This window comes from Panthera uncia (genome assembly GCF_023721935.1).
Source record: "Panthera uncia isolate 11264 chromosome B3 unlocalized genomic scaffold, Puncia_PCG_1.0 HiC_scaffold_1, whole genome shotgun sequence".
NCBI classification, from domain to species: Eukaryota; Metazoa; Chordata; class Mammalia; order Carnivora; family Felidae; genus Panthera; species Panthera uncia.
Window position 1 is genome coordinate 90,826,890 of NW_026057582.1, and position 15,224 is coordinate 90,842,113.

The 15,224-nt window shown below is 40.5% G+C and overlaps 2 protein-coding genes across 4 annotated transcripts in view; one reads left to right on the forward strand and one right to left on the reverse strand.

The window, feature by feature from the left end:
* GALK2 (galactokinase 2) overlaps window positions 1-3,962 on the forward strand; it is a 140,364-nt gene extending 136,402 nt beyond the window's left edge. For all 3 annotated transcript variants that reach the window (XM_049611680.1, XM_049611679.1, XM_049611681.1), the window contains one exon: window positions 2,331-3,962. In XM_049611680.1, the coding sequence (XP_049467637.1) occupies window positions 2,331-2,538 (208 nt within the window). In that variant the 3' untranslated portion in view covers window positions 2,539-3,962. The remainder of the gene's footprint in view (window positions 1-2,330) is intronic.
* The window catches only part of FAM227B (family with sequence similarity 227 member B), a 196,968-nt gene continuing 184,496 nt past the window's right edge, over window positions 2,753-15,224 (reverse strand). Inside the window, exons 13-16 of the mRNA XM_049614133.1 lie at window positions 9,599-9,675; window positions 8,690-8,764; window positions 5,845-5,914; window positions 2,753-3,038 (exon numbers count right to left, since the gene is read on the reverse strand). Of these exons, the coding sequence (XP_049470090.1) occupies window positions 2,802-3,038; window positions 5,845-5,914; window positions 8,690-8,764; window positions 9,599-9,675 (459 nt within the window). The 3' untranslated portion in view covers window positions 2,753-2,801. The remainder of the gene's footprint in view (window positions 3,039-5,844; window positions 5,915-8,689; window positions 8,765-9,598; window positions 9,676-15,224) is intronic.

The following is a 15,224-nucleotide window of genomic DNA, read 5'->3' on the forward strand; positions in this document are numbered from 1 at the left end:
CCCCAATCTGGTCACCACAAAGGAGTGGTATTTGGGGGATTCTAGGGTTTTGGTGTTCATAACTATTGTATTGCTCTCTGATGTGCAATAACTCAGAATCTATATTTTTAATGTCTTAGCGTTCTCTTGGGAAGAACAAGGCTTGCCTTCTTTTTCTTTCCTAATATAAAGCTTATATTGGTCTCCTAACTTTTGGATTTTTCCCTGAATTTCTATGGCATATGCCAAAGGGCATATTAAGCACCAGTTTAGAACACCGCAGACAGGACCTCTGCCTCTGTGAGTATATATAGCTGGGCAGGCTGCGGACCAGGTACTCAGGCGGCCCCCTGATTTGTGATCACAAGTGCCATTGACTCAAGGGCAGAAGGCTATTTATAATAATAGCATTTATCATTTTCTGTTTGGGAAATTTGAGCCCTGATGACTTCATATCATGTGGCTGATGCAACCCAGTCCATTTTCATCTGCAGCAGGCAGGGTGGTGACAGAGCAGCTCTGGGGACTCAAAAGTGAATATATTTGCGTAGAAATACTTCTAGTTTCTGCTTTCTGGAAAGTTGCAGGACACTGAGGAAAATACACCCTTTGGCACAATTCCTATTGGTTTTGTAACCAGTTAGAAACAATACTCAGTTTGCTTTAGATTCAGTTTTGAAACAACAACTTTCAAAAACTTTTCAGATGAAAAGATGTAAGAAAACATGTCTGAAGTCCATTGAAGACCAAAAGACCTGGTTGATTTAAGTCCAGCACAGTGGCATAGTCTGGATCTTAGAGAATCATGTAAGAGGCATCCTGTTGTTCTCTAGACCAGGCCACGGTTGGCTTCTGTGTCCCGATTTTAGGGTCTTCCAGAAATGCTTCGGTGACACCTTGTTTTTTTCAGCATCTTCCATGGGTAGCAATAGTTTGATGTCACTGCGTATCACAACTTTTTTTTTTTTCTTTGTGATTGAAAAATGGCCCTTTGCCAGTCTGGGAACTCAGAATTATCCTAGAATTTCCCAGTCAGAGAAACTTTCAACCTGGATGATAGGAGTCTGGGCTGTGCAGCTGCTGGGCTGTAAGCTGAATGTCTGGGGGACAGCAGGAGATGAGTAATCTTTATTTGCAAGCATTTTGTTTTCTTCCTTAAACATCTATTTTCATTTGAAAAACATATTTTAATGAATACAACAGATAATAAAAAGGAACCAACTGAGAAAATCACTGAGGGGAAAATGAATTACTGGTGTGCAATAAATCCGATGTCCTAGAGGAGGGTTAATATTCTATTGATATTTTCCAGGAAGTAAAGTAGCTCATTTAGATGGAAAAAGAGAGACAAAATTGTGCTAAATTAATTATGGAGTTTTTAATCTGCTATGAATTTGGAGCAAATTTTATTAGGAAGAATTGGAAGTACATGTTAACCTTTATTATCAGGATAAATTACATCTTTTAAAAATGAGGGACTCTTGTGCTTTGTGTAGGGCCTTTCACTTGGGTATAAATCTTTGGTTGGAAGCTGGCCTGGGTGATGGCGACTAAAATGACCTCTTTTTGTGTGGTGGTTTAAATAGTGGTTTCCATCCGGGTCACACATTTTGGCTGATGGTAAATTCTGAGTTCAGCTGTCAGAGTAGTTCCCAAAGGTTCAAGGAAGATGCGTTTGGACTTGTAGAGGCCACCTTCCATTTTTGTGGAAACGTCTGTATAGCTTCCCATTAGGGTTTCAATAGACAGACTGGTCTAGAGTTTAATAACATGTTCCTTCTTGATAAATTTTTCAATGCAAACCCAGGCTGTCTGTTCTAGAGGACTGATACTTTTATGGGGAACAGCCAAGTCTTACGAACACACCTTAAATGACTACTAGAGAAAGCCCTCACTTGCATAAGACTTGCAATTTACATTTTGATTTGACTTCATTTGGAACCACCTTCTGATTCATACTGTTGATCATGTCTGCTGTCTCCTTTCCTTTTACTCCCTCCTCTTCATCACCTGTAAGCTTGCCACATACAACTCTTCAATTGGTGACTTTATAGAATCAAGACTTTATAGTGGATTATTGCCAGCTTTCACCAAACAGGAGTAATGCTAACTTTTACTACCTAGAGAAAAAACCATGGGCTAGTTTTAGATAGAATTAAATTTCAAATCACCTTCTGAAACAGTGTACATTCCTTCATGTCCTAAAATGTTTGGCAACACTTAACTACCCCTTGCTCCCCAAAAAAATCCCACACATATTCTCTTCTCAGGCTGTGTGTTCTAGAAGCACCAGGCAAACCACTTTTACTTTCTTTTACAGGTTCTAAATTTTTTTTTTCTCATTGTTTTAGGAAGTTTGGGGCTCAAGGGTCACGACTCACTGGAGCAGGATGGGGAGGCTGTACAGTATCAATTGTACCTGCTGACAAGCTGTCCAGCTTCCTAGCAAATGTGCACGAAGCTTATTACCAGAGGAGCGACCGAAACTTAACATTCGAGAAACAGAGTTTGTTTGCTACCAAACCTGGGGGTGGGGCTTTGGTTTTCCTTGAGGCCTAAACAATGTAAAAAATCTCAGAGAAACTATTTAGGGCATTTAGGAACTGGCAGAACTTCTTATGCCACAGTAAATTAATCCTCTTTCTGTTTTGTATTATGATGAACGGTTGCTATTATCAAGATGTATTTCCAAAGAAACGGTTGAAAGCTCTCTATGCTTCATAATGATTATTTTTCCATCTTAAACTATGTTTTCTACCAATAAGAGCCAAAATTATGCTTGGGCAGATCTTTTAAGGATGATTTACTGACATTTATTGATTTCAAGATTTTTTAAAGATGAATTGGTAAAAGACATTTATACTGACCTCATGGATTAGACTTGAGTTAAACATGCTGCTACAATTAAAGGGATACAATTGAATTGTATGATATATTCTTAAATACAGTCCATTTCTGGTTTCTTGACACTCTTCTTCTTCACAGTTGTAGTCTTCTGTTGATGATGTTGATGATGAGAGTGATGCCAGAAACTCTCTCTCAGTTCGAGCTTCAGAACGCTATTAAAATAATACATAATGAAAGACTCACAAATTTTCCTGGATACTTGAATGTGAGGTTACTACACTCACTAATTATCAAGACGAGAAGAATTACCTTTTTTTTTTTTTTTTTTTTTTTGGCCAAGATGGATTTAGGCTCATTTACTTTTTAAAAGCTATGTGATATCACATAAACAATCACTTTCAATTCTTTCAGCCCTCAGCTGTCTCTGTCACTTAAAATAGAGAAACTTAGATAAAAGACACTCTACACCTTACCTCTATTCACACTAAAATAGTTATCTGGATGATAATTCAGATAATTCAATTTGTTTGTAGAATTTACTTTCTTCCCACTTTATGCTACCTCTTCTCAAATGCCTCTGATCCACAGGGCACGCTTACTGCTCTGGGAAACCCCATCCATGCCTCGCAACCCTTTGGGGTGTGTCTAGCAGGTCTCATTTGTATGTGTGGAACAGTGTAGGACAGGTATACAGGTATGTGGGTAAAAGTGGGTTCTGGGATTGAGTAGGGGTGTTGGTGAGTCCTTATGTGTTCATCAAAAGTGGGCAGAAATGTTTAGCCATGTGGTGATGGTAAGTGAATGGCTTTCTCACAAGAAGGTCTTCCTGAATTACATGAAGATTTAATCCAAAAAGTAATTTGCTGCTATAACCAGATAATTGAGACAGCAGCAGTCTTATGGCATAAATTATCCAGAAAATTATCACACTTTTGTATTATTCGATGACTGTTTTGCTCATTAATGTGCATCTTAAACACTAGACATCATCATCTTGAATCTCAGTTTTGGAGAGTCTGAGGCAAAGCTAGTTTTAATATTTCTCAAAGGACAACAGTCCTATTTAAAGGACTCGGAAATCCATTCTATTCTAAAATAAACTGCAGGTGCATTTTCATCTTGAAAGAAAGGTAAACGCTTGAGAAAGCTTAAGTGAAATATGCTGAATGAATTTTGAGTTTTTAAACACCCAATAATCCAAAATCTGAAATGATTTAAAATTAGAATTCTTTGTTTTTTAATACTATTCCATTTTCCACAGAAGATCTGTGGTTGGTACATAATTACTTAAAGATACCTGGATTACTATAAAAAAAAAAAAGTGGTACTTTCCATTGCTTTGCTATTCTATTTAAACTTTTCATCATGAGATTCCTTCTTGCAGTAGGTGACTAAAAACTTCCATTGTGCCCTCTGCTTTGGAAGACACAGTTGTTCTAAGCCAGGGATCTACTCTTGTCTTGGTGTCTGGCTTGAAGAAAAGAACTAGTTTTCAATCAAACCATCACCAAGTGTCATTCTAGAAATTATGAGAGATTTCAACCTTTTCTGGAGAGGATGGGGCTAGGGCAACTGGAAAAAAGCTTTATGAAGAAGATGGAATTTGAGCAGGGCCCTAAAGAATGAGTCGAATATGAAAGCTGGGGAGCAGGCACTGCAGATGAGTGAATGTATGAGTATGGGCGAATAAACATGGTGTGTCTGGACACCCCGGTTTGTTTGCCCTGGGATACAGTGGAGGATAAGATAGGTTATGCTGGCTGGAGGTAGCTTTTGAAGAGCTCTAAGTCTAGCATTTAGATGAGGGGTTGCCAACCAGTAGCCCACAAGCCACATCTGGTTTGCAGATACATTTAGTTTGGCCCCTAAGTATTTAAAAACTTGGGGTTCTCATCAGAAATTTTATAGGAGAATCTGGATTATGGATGGTGAAAGATCTGATTATCCCCTGCCCTCCATTCCTGGGGGCGGGGGGCGGACAGTGAACTTAAGCTGAGGTATAGCTGCTTTGTTTAGATGATGTTGGACTCTTCAGTGTGCTACAGTTTCCAAAACTTGTAGTTTCCCTGATACTCGGCCCATGTACCATTTACCAGCCGAGGTCACCTGCCCTTCACCAGCACACTGGCACAGTGGCTTTCTTACACTAAATAATTCTCTGTACCCATGTCTCTAGCCGTAGTAGTTAGGGGAGACCAAGAAAAATGGGAGAAAGAATTTTTTTTGGAAGTAAAGAATAGTCCTATTTGTTTAATATTAAACATGCAGGTGTTCTACTCCCTTCTCTCACCTTTCTGGCTCAAATAGAAATTTGATTAGATGATCTACTCTCTGTTTTTGACGTTACACTAGTGGCCAGTGAGGACTGTTCTTGAAGACATGCTAAAAATAAAAAGCTCTCTCCTACTCCTGACCTCAGCTGGCTCAACCTTCAGATTTATTGCACCCCTTTCTCTACATGTCCTTGCCTGCTGGAAGGGAAGAGGAACCTTCAGATTTAACAGAAGTGCCCATAATTTAAAGAGGAGCCAAAGAGGGGGGGACAAAGAAAACTGGAAAGACAGAGCAGGCTCCTTTATTTTCTTTCTCACACTTGAGTCCTGTTTAGAACCTTATAATTTCTGTCTTATGTTGAGGACAGGGACCATTCATCTAATGCATTCATTGGAATCCAATGTATTATTGTTGAATTATTAATGGGAAATAAAATATGACTTCAAACAGTGATAAATTTTCTATTAGTTTGAAATTTTGACTGCATTTGGAGGTCTTCAGTTGCATGAACTGTCCATGGTCAGAAGCAAGGGATGAGGATAAGTGGGCATGAGGTTGTCACTAATATGTAAAACAGAGATGATCTTAAATGTGCATGCAGATGATTAAATTAAAATAGCGTATTCTACCTCGTCACTCATTGTAACTTGGATGTGAAACCATGCAGTGCTATTGAATATTGTCCAGTCCAATTAAGACAAGGTAGAGAGAGAATTCTCAACTATTTTCAAAAAGGAAACATACCAGTTTATGTAGGAACTTGTCAAAGTCATTCTTAGCTTCGTAGGGTTTCTTGGTAGCCTTTGCCTGGAGTCTAATCAAAAAATTTTTTAAAAATCAGTAGCCAAACTAATTGTTTTATACTGACACCAACTAAGAGCCAACATTTACACAAAATTTAATATTCTGGGCATCTGCTGGCATTTTACATATATTCATTCAGTTACTCTTATGAAGTAGGCACTACTGTCACCCAGTATTATAAATGATGAAAAAGGCTCAGACAGGTTCAGTAACCTGTCCCCCCAGTCCTCCAGCTAGCACGTCATACAGGATGTGAACCCAAGCAGTGTGACTTGAGCCTTCAGTTCAACCACTGTGTGCCACTGCTCCCCAGGAGTGAAGCATTCTCTTCATGAGATGGTTTACACAGTATTTGCTGAACTGACTTCACTCTCCCGTCTCCAGTGCAGACTTTAGGCGGCGTCAGTGGGGAGGGAAGAATAAGAGGGACTGGCAGGGAGAGATCTGGGGGGAAAGAGCAGTGGAAAAGGCTAAAGCATGAGGGTGCTCCCTTAGAATCTCCCTCAGGTGCCAGTCATACTCAATTCTGGTTCACCTCGCTTTGTTAAAATCAAGCCATCTTCCAACTCACCCTTTTAACTTGCAGTGCCCTGTTCCTTTTTTAAAAATAACACTTTTATTGACATATGTCTCATACCATTAAATTCACCGTTTTAAAGTGTATAATTCAGGGGCGACTGGGTGGCTCAGTTGGGTAAGCGTCTGACTGGTCTGAAGCGTCTTGTGGTTTGTGAGTTTGAGCCCTGCGTCGGGCTCTGTGCTGACAGCTCAGAGCCTGGAGCCTGCTTCATATTGTGTCTCTCCCTCTCTCTGCCCCTACCCCACTTGTACTCTGTCTCTCCCTGTCTCTCAAAAATAAATAAAAACGTTAAAAAAAATTTTAAGTGTACAATTCAGTGCTTTTTTAGGACGCTCACAATTTTGCATCATCCCCACTACCTAACCTCCATTTTTCTCTTTGCCTTTCCTTTCTTCTCCATGAGTATCTCTTTCGAAGATTACAGATAGACTTGTATGCTGTGCCTACAGATTTAATAGGCATATGAGATTTATATACACAACTGAATATTTCCCCTTTAATTTCTCCAACTGTTATGGAACCTGGTCGGATCACCCGGCAGAAGAACCAACCGGCACATGGCAATCTCGGAAGGCAGGTGGTTTATTTTACACCAGCGGGCTCAGAAGAGATCACTCTCCTGAGGTCTGAGCCCCAAGCTTAAGCAGAGGGAACAATTTCTAGTTTGTTACTTCCGCATTCCCCATTAGTAATTTGGTGCGCTGGGCAAGTGGGATAGGAAGAAGAACCTGGAAGGGGAATTTCCCTAGCAGTCCTGTCGGCCATCTTATAACAGATTTTTCCCTATCACAACAATGTCCCATTGTATAAAACATATCTGAGTGCTTCTTGCAAATTGCTCTGACTGTTCTACATTCTTCTGTATATTCTCAGTGATGAGAAATCCCATCCCATACAGATTTGATTTGGGGGAACTTGTAAACGTCACCTGGGATCAGATCTTATAATTTAGGTATTGTGAAGGGGAAATTTGAGTGATAAGATTTTTCGTGAAAAGTGAGATAAGATTCTAAAGTAATAGGCTAGATTTTCTCATGTGACTGGGAAACTGGCTTTTTAACTTTGATTTTATTTATTTAAGGTTTTAAGTAATCGCTACACCCGACATGGGGCTCAAACTCACAACCCTGAGATCAAGAGTTGCAAGCTCCATTAACAGGCAGCCAGGTGCCCTAAAACTGGCTTTTTTTTCTTTTATAATTTTAAAATGTTTTTTATTATTATTTAATATTTGAGAGAGAGAGAGACAGAAAATGTGAGTGGGGGGAAGGGCAGAGAGAGGCAGACACAGAATCCCAAACAGGCTCCATGCTCCGAGCTATCAGCAGAGCCTGACAGGGCTCAAACTCATGAGCAGTGAGATCATGACCTTAGCTGAAGACAGACACCCAACCGATTGAGCTACCCAGGCACCCCTCGCGAGAAACTAGTTTTTGTGTTTTTTTTCAATTTAAGTATAGTGTACACACAATGTAAGTTTTGGGTGTATAACACAGTGATTCGACAGCTCTGTAGGAGACTCGCAACTTAAGTTCCAAAATAGGAATTAGAAGATGAATGGCACACAGCTGTGGCTTGTCTGCAGGGCTGCACTCACCTGTCAATTTTTGGGCACGTGAGTATGCTAAAAGTCGGTTAGTCTCAATACTTTATAGTTTTCCTTTTTCTACTCTATTTATAAAATAAATGTGCCTCCCAAAATGTTTGTATCTATAGCAGAAGAGGAACAAAGAACTAGCCCAAGAGAGACCAGCTAAATAGCCTGTTTTTCTAGTTTACGTCTTCCGGAGGGCAGGGCATGTTTATGGGTTTATTTTTTAATATATGAAATTTACTGTCAAATTGGCTTCCATACAACACCCAGTGCTCATCCCAAAAGATGCCCTTTTCAATACCCATCACCCACCCTCCCCACCCCCATCAACCCTCAGTTTGTTCAGTTTTTAAGAGTCTCTTATGCTTTGGCCTTGAGCTTAAGCCCTAAAGGTGGAGGAGTAAAAGGAGATAATGTTTAGCAATGAATTAAATTAGTAGAGTAGTTGATTCTGTAGACAAAGAAACTTATTCAGATGGACAGTTAAGTAGAAAATCTCTTTGCAGATACCTGAGTTGATGTATTTTTAAATAAACCTATCGTAGCTTTATGTAATACACTTGCTCAATTAAAATGTTTTTAAGCACCAGAAAGTTGAGTAAGGAACAAACCTATCAAGCTCCTTGTCAATTCTTTCCTGCCGCTGTCTTAGGAGTTTTATTTCTTCATTAATTCTGTGCTTCTCTCTATAAAATCAAAATTTCGAGTTAAATTTTAAAGTAAAGCAGGCATTTCTACTTGGGAAAGAATAAATCAGCAATTTGCTGACTTCTACATGTGAGCAAAAGCCCTTCACAGACCAGTTCTTCAACATCCCCTCCCTACGCACTACGTGGTGGGAGGACGCCTCCAGCCCAGCCCCTCCTATATATACATACCAAACGCATAACCCATGACACCTGAGTAAGGTCTGGACTCCACCTTGCTGCTTCAGCAGGGGCCCTCTTACAAAGTGTCGATGCCTGTGTGCGCGTGTGCATATGTGGTGGGGGTTGGAGGGCTGGGGGAGGTGGGAGGGAAATGGCGCCCCTCAGAAAGCAGATTTTCTACAAACTTTTGTCCTGCTCGCTGGATAAGACCTACCTGGCTGCTCTTCCATTTATCTCTCTTTGTTGTATTCCATTCCTCAATACTGCTCCAACTGCCACCCCTGCTCCAGCGAGCTCATCCTGCAAACAACCTTTCTGTGCTCCCAGGGCTCATCTTTGTAAATCAACAGTACTCCAGTCTCTGTTCCCTGGAGCTCTCTCCTGGTGTCTCCATGCTGGGATGCATCCCTCCAACCACAGTACAGCAAAGTTTCCTTCCTTCCTTCAACCCCCTGATACTTGCCATGGCTCCACAGCTCTAACGTACAGCCTTGACACTTACTAGAAAAGAATCTCCAAATCTCTTAAGACACTCAGAAGTGACTCTCCTCACCGGTAAAATAAGGAGCTTAATGCAGATGATTTCTATGATTACTTCCAGCTCACAGCACTTATGATTTTACATTTAACAACAGTTTGGCATCAACTTACATCCTAAAATCCTTTTGATTCTTTGCAAACTGTCTTTTTGCTTCTTTTATGATATCACGGTAAGTTGGAGCAGGTGGTGTGATTGGCTTATGGTTAAGGAAAGATTTGTAATTAGGAACATTTGGGAGAGTAGGACAGTATCCATTACTGGGGGGACCAAGAGGGCCATCTCGCCCAGGCTTCCCATTCATGAAGGGTCTCAAGTGTGGACATGAATATTACGTCCAGATTTAAACTGAGAAGACAGAAAGAAGGAGGATCCATTAGACCACGTTAAACTGTGTCCCATAATCTGAACTACACCACCCACAGTGCACTCAGACTTAATAGTTTCTTAAATTCTGTAATTACCTTTTTTTGTGGTGTTTTGTGTGTGTGCCTGTGCATGCACACATGCATGTGTATGTACATTAAAAGCAGCAATTTGTTAAATTAAATATTTAAAATGTATCAAAATTTTTTAACCTATTTAAGCATTTCTTCATTTCTACATATACCAAGAACCTCAAGGTTTCTTGACTTCTGAAAGGCTCCGGAGGTGCATGGCAGTGTATGTTGGTTGCCTTAGTTATTACAGGGAAGAAAGATGGTAAGTAGAAGGTGTAAGTGTGCTGTTAAAAAGCCCGGGGCTCTTGTCCCACCTGTTTCTGGTACAGCCTGTGGTTGTGCTCCTAACCCTGGTCTTAAACCCACATTCGTGCCTAACAAAGCAGGCACTTCCCTTCTGAATTCCCTTCCCTTCAGCAATTGGCGAATGACTCCAGGAGGCAGCTCTCGGCTTGTGTTAAGAGAAGACCTTAGCCTCACTGATAAACCAGGAGCTCTTTAAACCTCTGTGATTGCCAAGACACAGGGCATGAGACTGTCCTTGTATGGCCTCCGCTCCTCCTCCTGAAGCACTCTTCAGTATTACCTGTCTTTCTCTGACTGAATTATTTATGGTCTCTTTCAAGGCTGTCCTTGATGCTCATTTTAATCTTATTTATCTGGTATGAGAATGTTAGGAGCAGTCCAGTGGATTTGGTCTCCGGAGGCAGGACCACATAGGTACTTAACTTTATGACCTTAACTTCCTGAGCATTGCATCTCAGCTGAGGTATCTAGAAGGAAAAAGATGAATGGCTCCACAAGAAAGATTCTCAAAATGAACTTACATAAAATTCATGTCTTTCCTATGAAGCTCTAAACTACTCAGGAATTATCTTCAATCACTTATAATTGGAAAATCAAGGTCTTAGAATCAAGGAAAAGGTCACCTGGTTTTCTCTGCACTCAGACTACTTTCTCAGCAATGCTAGAAGCGGTAAGTTCTCTGGGTTGGTCACAGAACCTGTTTAAGCAGGATTTTTTTTTTTAAATTTTTTTTTTAACGTTTTTATTTTATTTTTGAGACAGACAAAGCATGAACGGGGGAGGGGCAGAGAGAGAGGGAGACATAGAATCGGAAGCAGGCTCCAGGCTCTGAGCCATCAGCCCAGAGCCCGATGCGGGGCTCGAACCCACGGACCGCGAGATCGTGACCTGAGCTGAAGTCGGACGCTTAACCGACTGAGCCACCCAGGCGCCCCGGCTTTTTTTTTTTTTTTTTAATATGAAATTGATTGTCAAATTGGTTTCCATACAACACTCAGTGCTCATCCCTAAGCAGGCTTCTTAACAGCATCACTGACCATAGAGGGAAGCAGTGTTGACAGCAGAACACACTCCATCCTACCAAGCACAGAGTTTGAGAGGTGCTGGGTGATTATATTACCCTAAAATGGATCAAAAGTCTCTGAAATAGGCTTTAGAGAAGACTATTCATTGATACGTTCCAAGTTTTCTTTCCCCCTTAATTATATCTAGGTTTTAGAATAAGATTTTCCTTCAAGAAAGAGAGGAGCCTGACTTCACTGGTTAATGTCACAATGGCATATGGTTCCTAAACTTATGGTTCCTGATGGAAAGTTCATTTGTACTGTGTAGGTGGAAATTAAATCAGTACTCTGATAGCATCTGGCACCCCCAGGAGGCAGACCAGCAACTGCATGTGCACAGGACGAATAATCATTATTGGCTTCAAAGACTCATTCAAGATACAGCCCTTTTCAAGGCACCATGAAGCAAAATTGGGAAGTCAACAAAGTGTGTTTCTTCAGTATCCTTTACTCATCTCCTCTCTTGATGCTCTTATTTCAGGACTCTCTTAGCTCTTCCTCTCTCCTTGGCTGGCACTGATGGGCCATTACCCAAAGATTGTAGAGGGAGTGCTATCCTGGAGACTGAGCTCTGGTTCTGGCACTGTGGTCAGAACTTACCATTTAAGACATGGTAGCCAAGGTAGTTAGCCAGGCTGGCCCTCTTTTTCCTTGTCTGTAAGGGATGGGGGTTTAGTTAGGTGGTCTTGTGGCTCTCTTCCTGTTCTGATTTTCCATGAAATAGAATATGAGCCTATTTAATTTCAGAAGTTCAGACCCATCACTAAGGTAAGGGCAAAAGGCTAAGAGAGATGTGGGATGGAATTCGAGATTCTGTAAAGGAATGAAGGAGAATTTGTTTATTAATTGGGTATGGGGGCTGGATGAGAGATAGGGAGGGGGAGAGATCAAATGTGACTAGGATAATGATGGAATTATTTTATAGAGATGGGGAAGTCTGTCATTTTGGACGATGTACTACAGGGGATGAAAAGGTATTTTAATAACGGGCATGTTCAATTAGAAACTCTCAATAAACACAGATAGAGATCAATGGGAGTAGATATGAAAATGGAGACTCTCTTCAGAGGTGATGGTTGAAACAGTGAGAATTAATGAGACCCTGGGGAAGAATGAAGTGGGAAAAGAAAGAATCTTGATGAAGAGAGATTTTAGGGATTAGGAGTAGAAGAAGGGGAGGATCCAGGAACTGGTATAACTAACACAGTAGCATACACCAAAGGAGAGAATCTCTTTAAGAAGGAGGAGTGACAAGTAAGTCAGTCATAAAGGTCGATTTGAAAACAAATAAACCTAATTGGGTGATACCATTACTCATTCAACAATTACTTTTTGAGCACCTGTTGTGTGCCAGGCACTCTTCTGGACCCTGGAGATTGAGCAGTGAATAAGATATAAAGGTTTCCACTCTCATATAGCTCATATTCTAGAGCATGTACACTTTCCATAAACCATTCACCACAGAGAAGTCAACGTATACTCAAATTAAGTCCCCTGTTTAAAGGGGGGCATAACAAGCAAATAAACTGATTAAATAGTGGTAAGTACTATAAGGGCAGTAAAACAGTGCATGAGAAGAGAATGGCTGGGAATGTGTTTGGGGGTGCACAACATTAGCTAGAGAAGGCCTGAGTATCAGAAGAAATGGAGCTGGCCGTGACATTTGAGTAGGAGAAAGGGCAGTGTAGCTGGAGTAGAGTGAGTGAGGGCAGAGAGGTAGGAGATGAAATCAGATAGGTGGGGCTGGGTCTTCTAAGGGACTTCGTAGCCGATGGCAAAGTGCAAGAGGAAGCTGTTGGAAGCTTTTAAGCAAGGGACTTAATTGAATTATCCCTTGACTGTGTGATGAATGGCTTGTGGAAAGTGGAGAAAAAGGGAGGCTCTAAAGGGGGCTTTCTCCATAGTTGAAGCGAAAGTGGTAGCTGTGCTTGGACTAGGGTGGTAACAGTGGAAACTGGATAGTTTCAAGATATGCTTTAAAGGTGGAGATGATAGAATACAAGGCTATTTTAAAATAGGTGTCCTACAGCCTAAAGATGAAATAATATTGTAGACATAGAATATAATATTATATTCCCTTTCTTCCTTTCTCTCTTTCTTTCTCTTTCTCTCTTCTTTCTTTCTTTCTTTCTCTTTCTTTCTTTCTTTCTCTTTCTCCCTTCCTTTCTCCCTCTCTTTTTCTTCCTTCCTCTTTCTCTTTGTTTCTTTCCTTCCTTCCTTCCTTTTTTTTTTTGGACATTGGAATTTCTAACAAAATATTTGGGGCACCAAACCTGGTGGTACAGATGACAGTTTGGGGCAGGGGGTCCGGCCTGTTGGCCAGCTCTTAAATGATCTCAGGTCTAATCAATACCTGTGCAGAAGGCTGACATTGCACTTCTCCTAACAGTTTAACACCTGGGCCCAGGAAAGCGTGGTACCAACTTAAGTTAGCCTGCTTCTTGATTAGTATACCAAACATCGTAGGCGGCTAGAGTTAACTAAAAATCCTCAAAGACACTATATTTTAGGTGGTGGTAAGGGGGTGGGGCAATAGTTGGAAATGGAGTGGAAATACAAAGAGTTAACATTTGTTGGATATCCAACATGCACTGTGATGGGATCTTTACCGTATCTCTAGAATTCTGCTTGAGATTCTTGACAAAATAAAAGGGTGGCTGGCGGCTTTACTTACATGAAAATAGCTCTACCCCACACAGTCTTGTTTGTTGCCTGACGGAGGGCATCCCAGGAACCCTTTTCCTGGTCACAGCCTCATTTTGGACTGGGTTTCTGTTTTCAGTGTGCTTCTGAGGGCAGTTCATTTTACTCTGGGAGAGACATTTCATAGTGATGTAGGTTATATTTGAATAGTAGCTATTATTGAACAGCCAGCTTATCACCTGGAATTTCCTGTTTCCAACCAATTGTTCTGGCAACCTATGGTCAGAAACACAGCATTGTCTTCAGAAGTTACATCCACGAGTTCTGATCACACTGTACAAATTACCTTGTCTTCAGGGACCTTCTAAATGAACCTACTGGAATAAGTGTCCATGTGAACTTCAGTTTTCTCTTGATATGAATCAAGTCTGAATGGTAAAATTCCAAACTAAAACTTTCTTAGGCTGGATCCAAGTTACTTTCAAACTTTGGCTTTGAGATTTCATTCTGCGTAAGTAACATTTTTGACTATTCAATGAATGACAACTTAAGGGATACATTAGTGTCCTCAAATCTAAAAGAGAAGTAGTGAAAGCCTCATTTTAAATAATTATAGTGGACAAAAACTAAACTTCACAAAATCTGCTCATTTTGACAAATGTTTCAGCAAGACTTAAAAATATTACTGTGGTAATCATTTCTCAATATAGGTGAGTGAAATCACCATGCTGTACACTTGAAAGTTACACAATGCCATATGTCAATTATATCTCAATAAAAGTAAAAAAATATATTACTGTACAAAGAATTATTATAGTAGCATCAGTGTAATCAAAAGCCAAGAAAAAATTACCCCAGGATCCCACTTTCCAAAAAATAAAACTATTTTCATTTTCTATGTGCCTTTCCATCTGTCATATACAAATATATATTTTACATTATTGTTATAATGGCATCGTTGCTTTCTTTATGCCACTATCATAATTTCCCCATGCATCCAAATTTTGTAGTCCTTATTTTAATGTTTGCAAAAGATTTCAGAGTGTTTGTACCAGAGGGGCTCTACTGCCCTGATGGAAAAATTGTGCTGGGTCTTCTTATATGAAATAACCAATTTCTCCCCTCTTCCCCAATTGTGTTTTCCAGTATGACATCCCCCCTCTCCCTCCCCACCTCCAAATCCAGCAAAGGAGGACTGTGTCTCTCTAAACTCAAGTCCTTTTGAGTTCTGGGGAAAGACAGCCGTGTTCTTGCTTAGCTTGGGCCTGGTGTGATGCTCATGATTG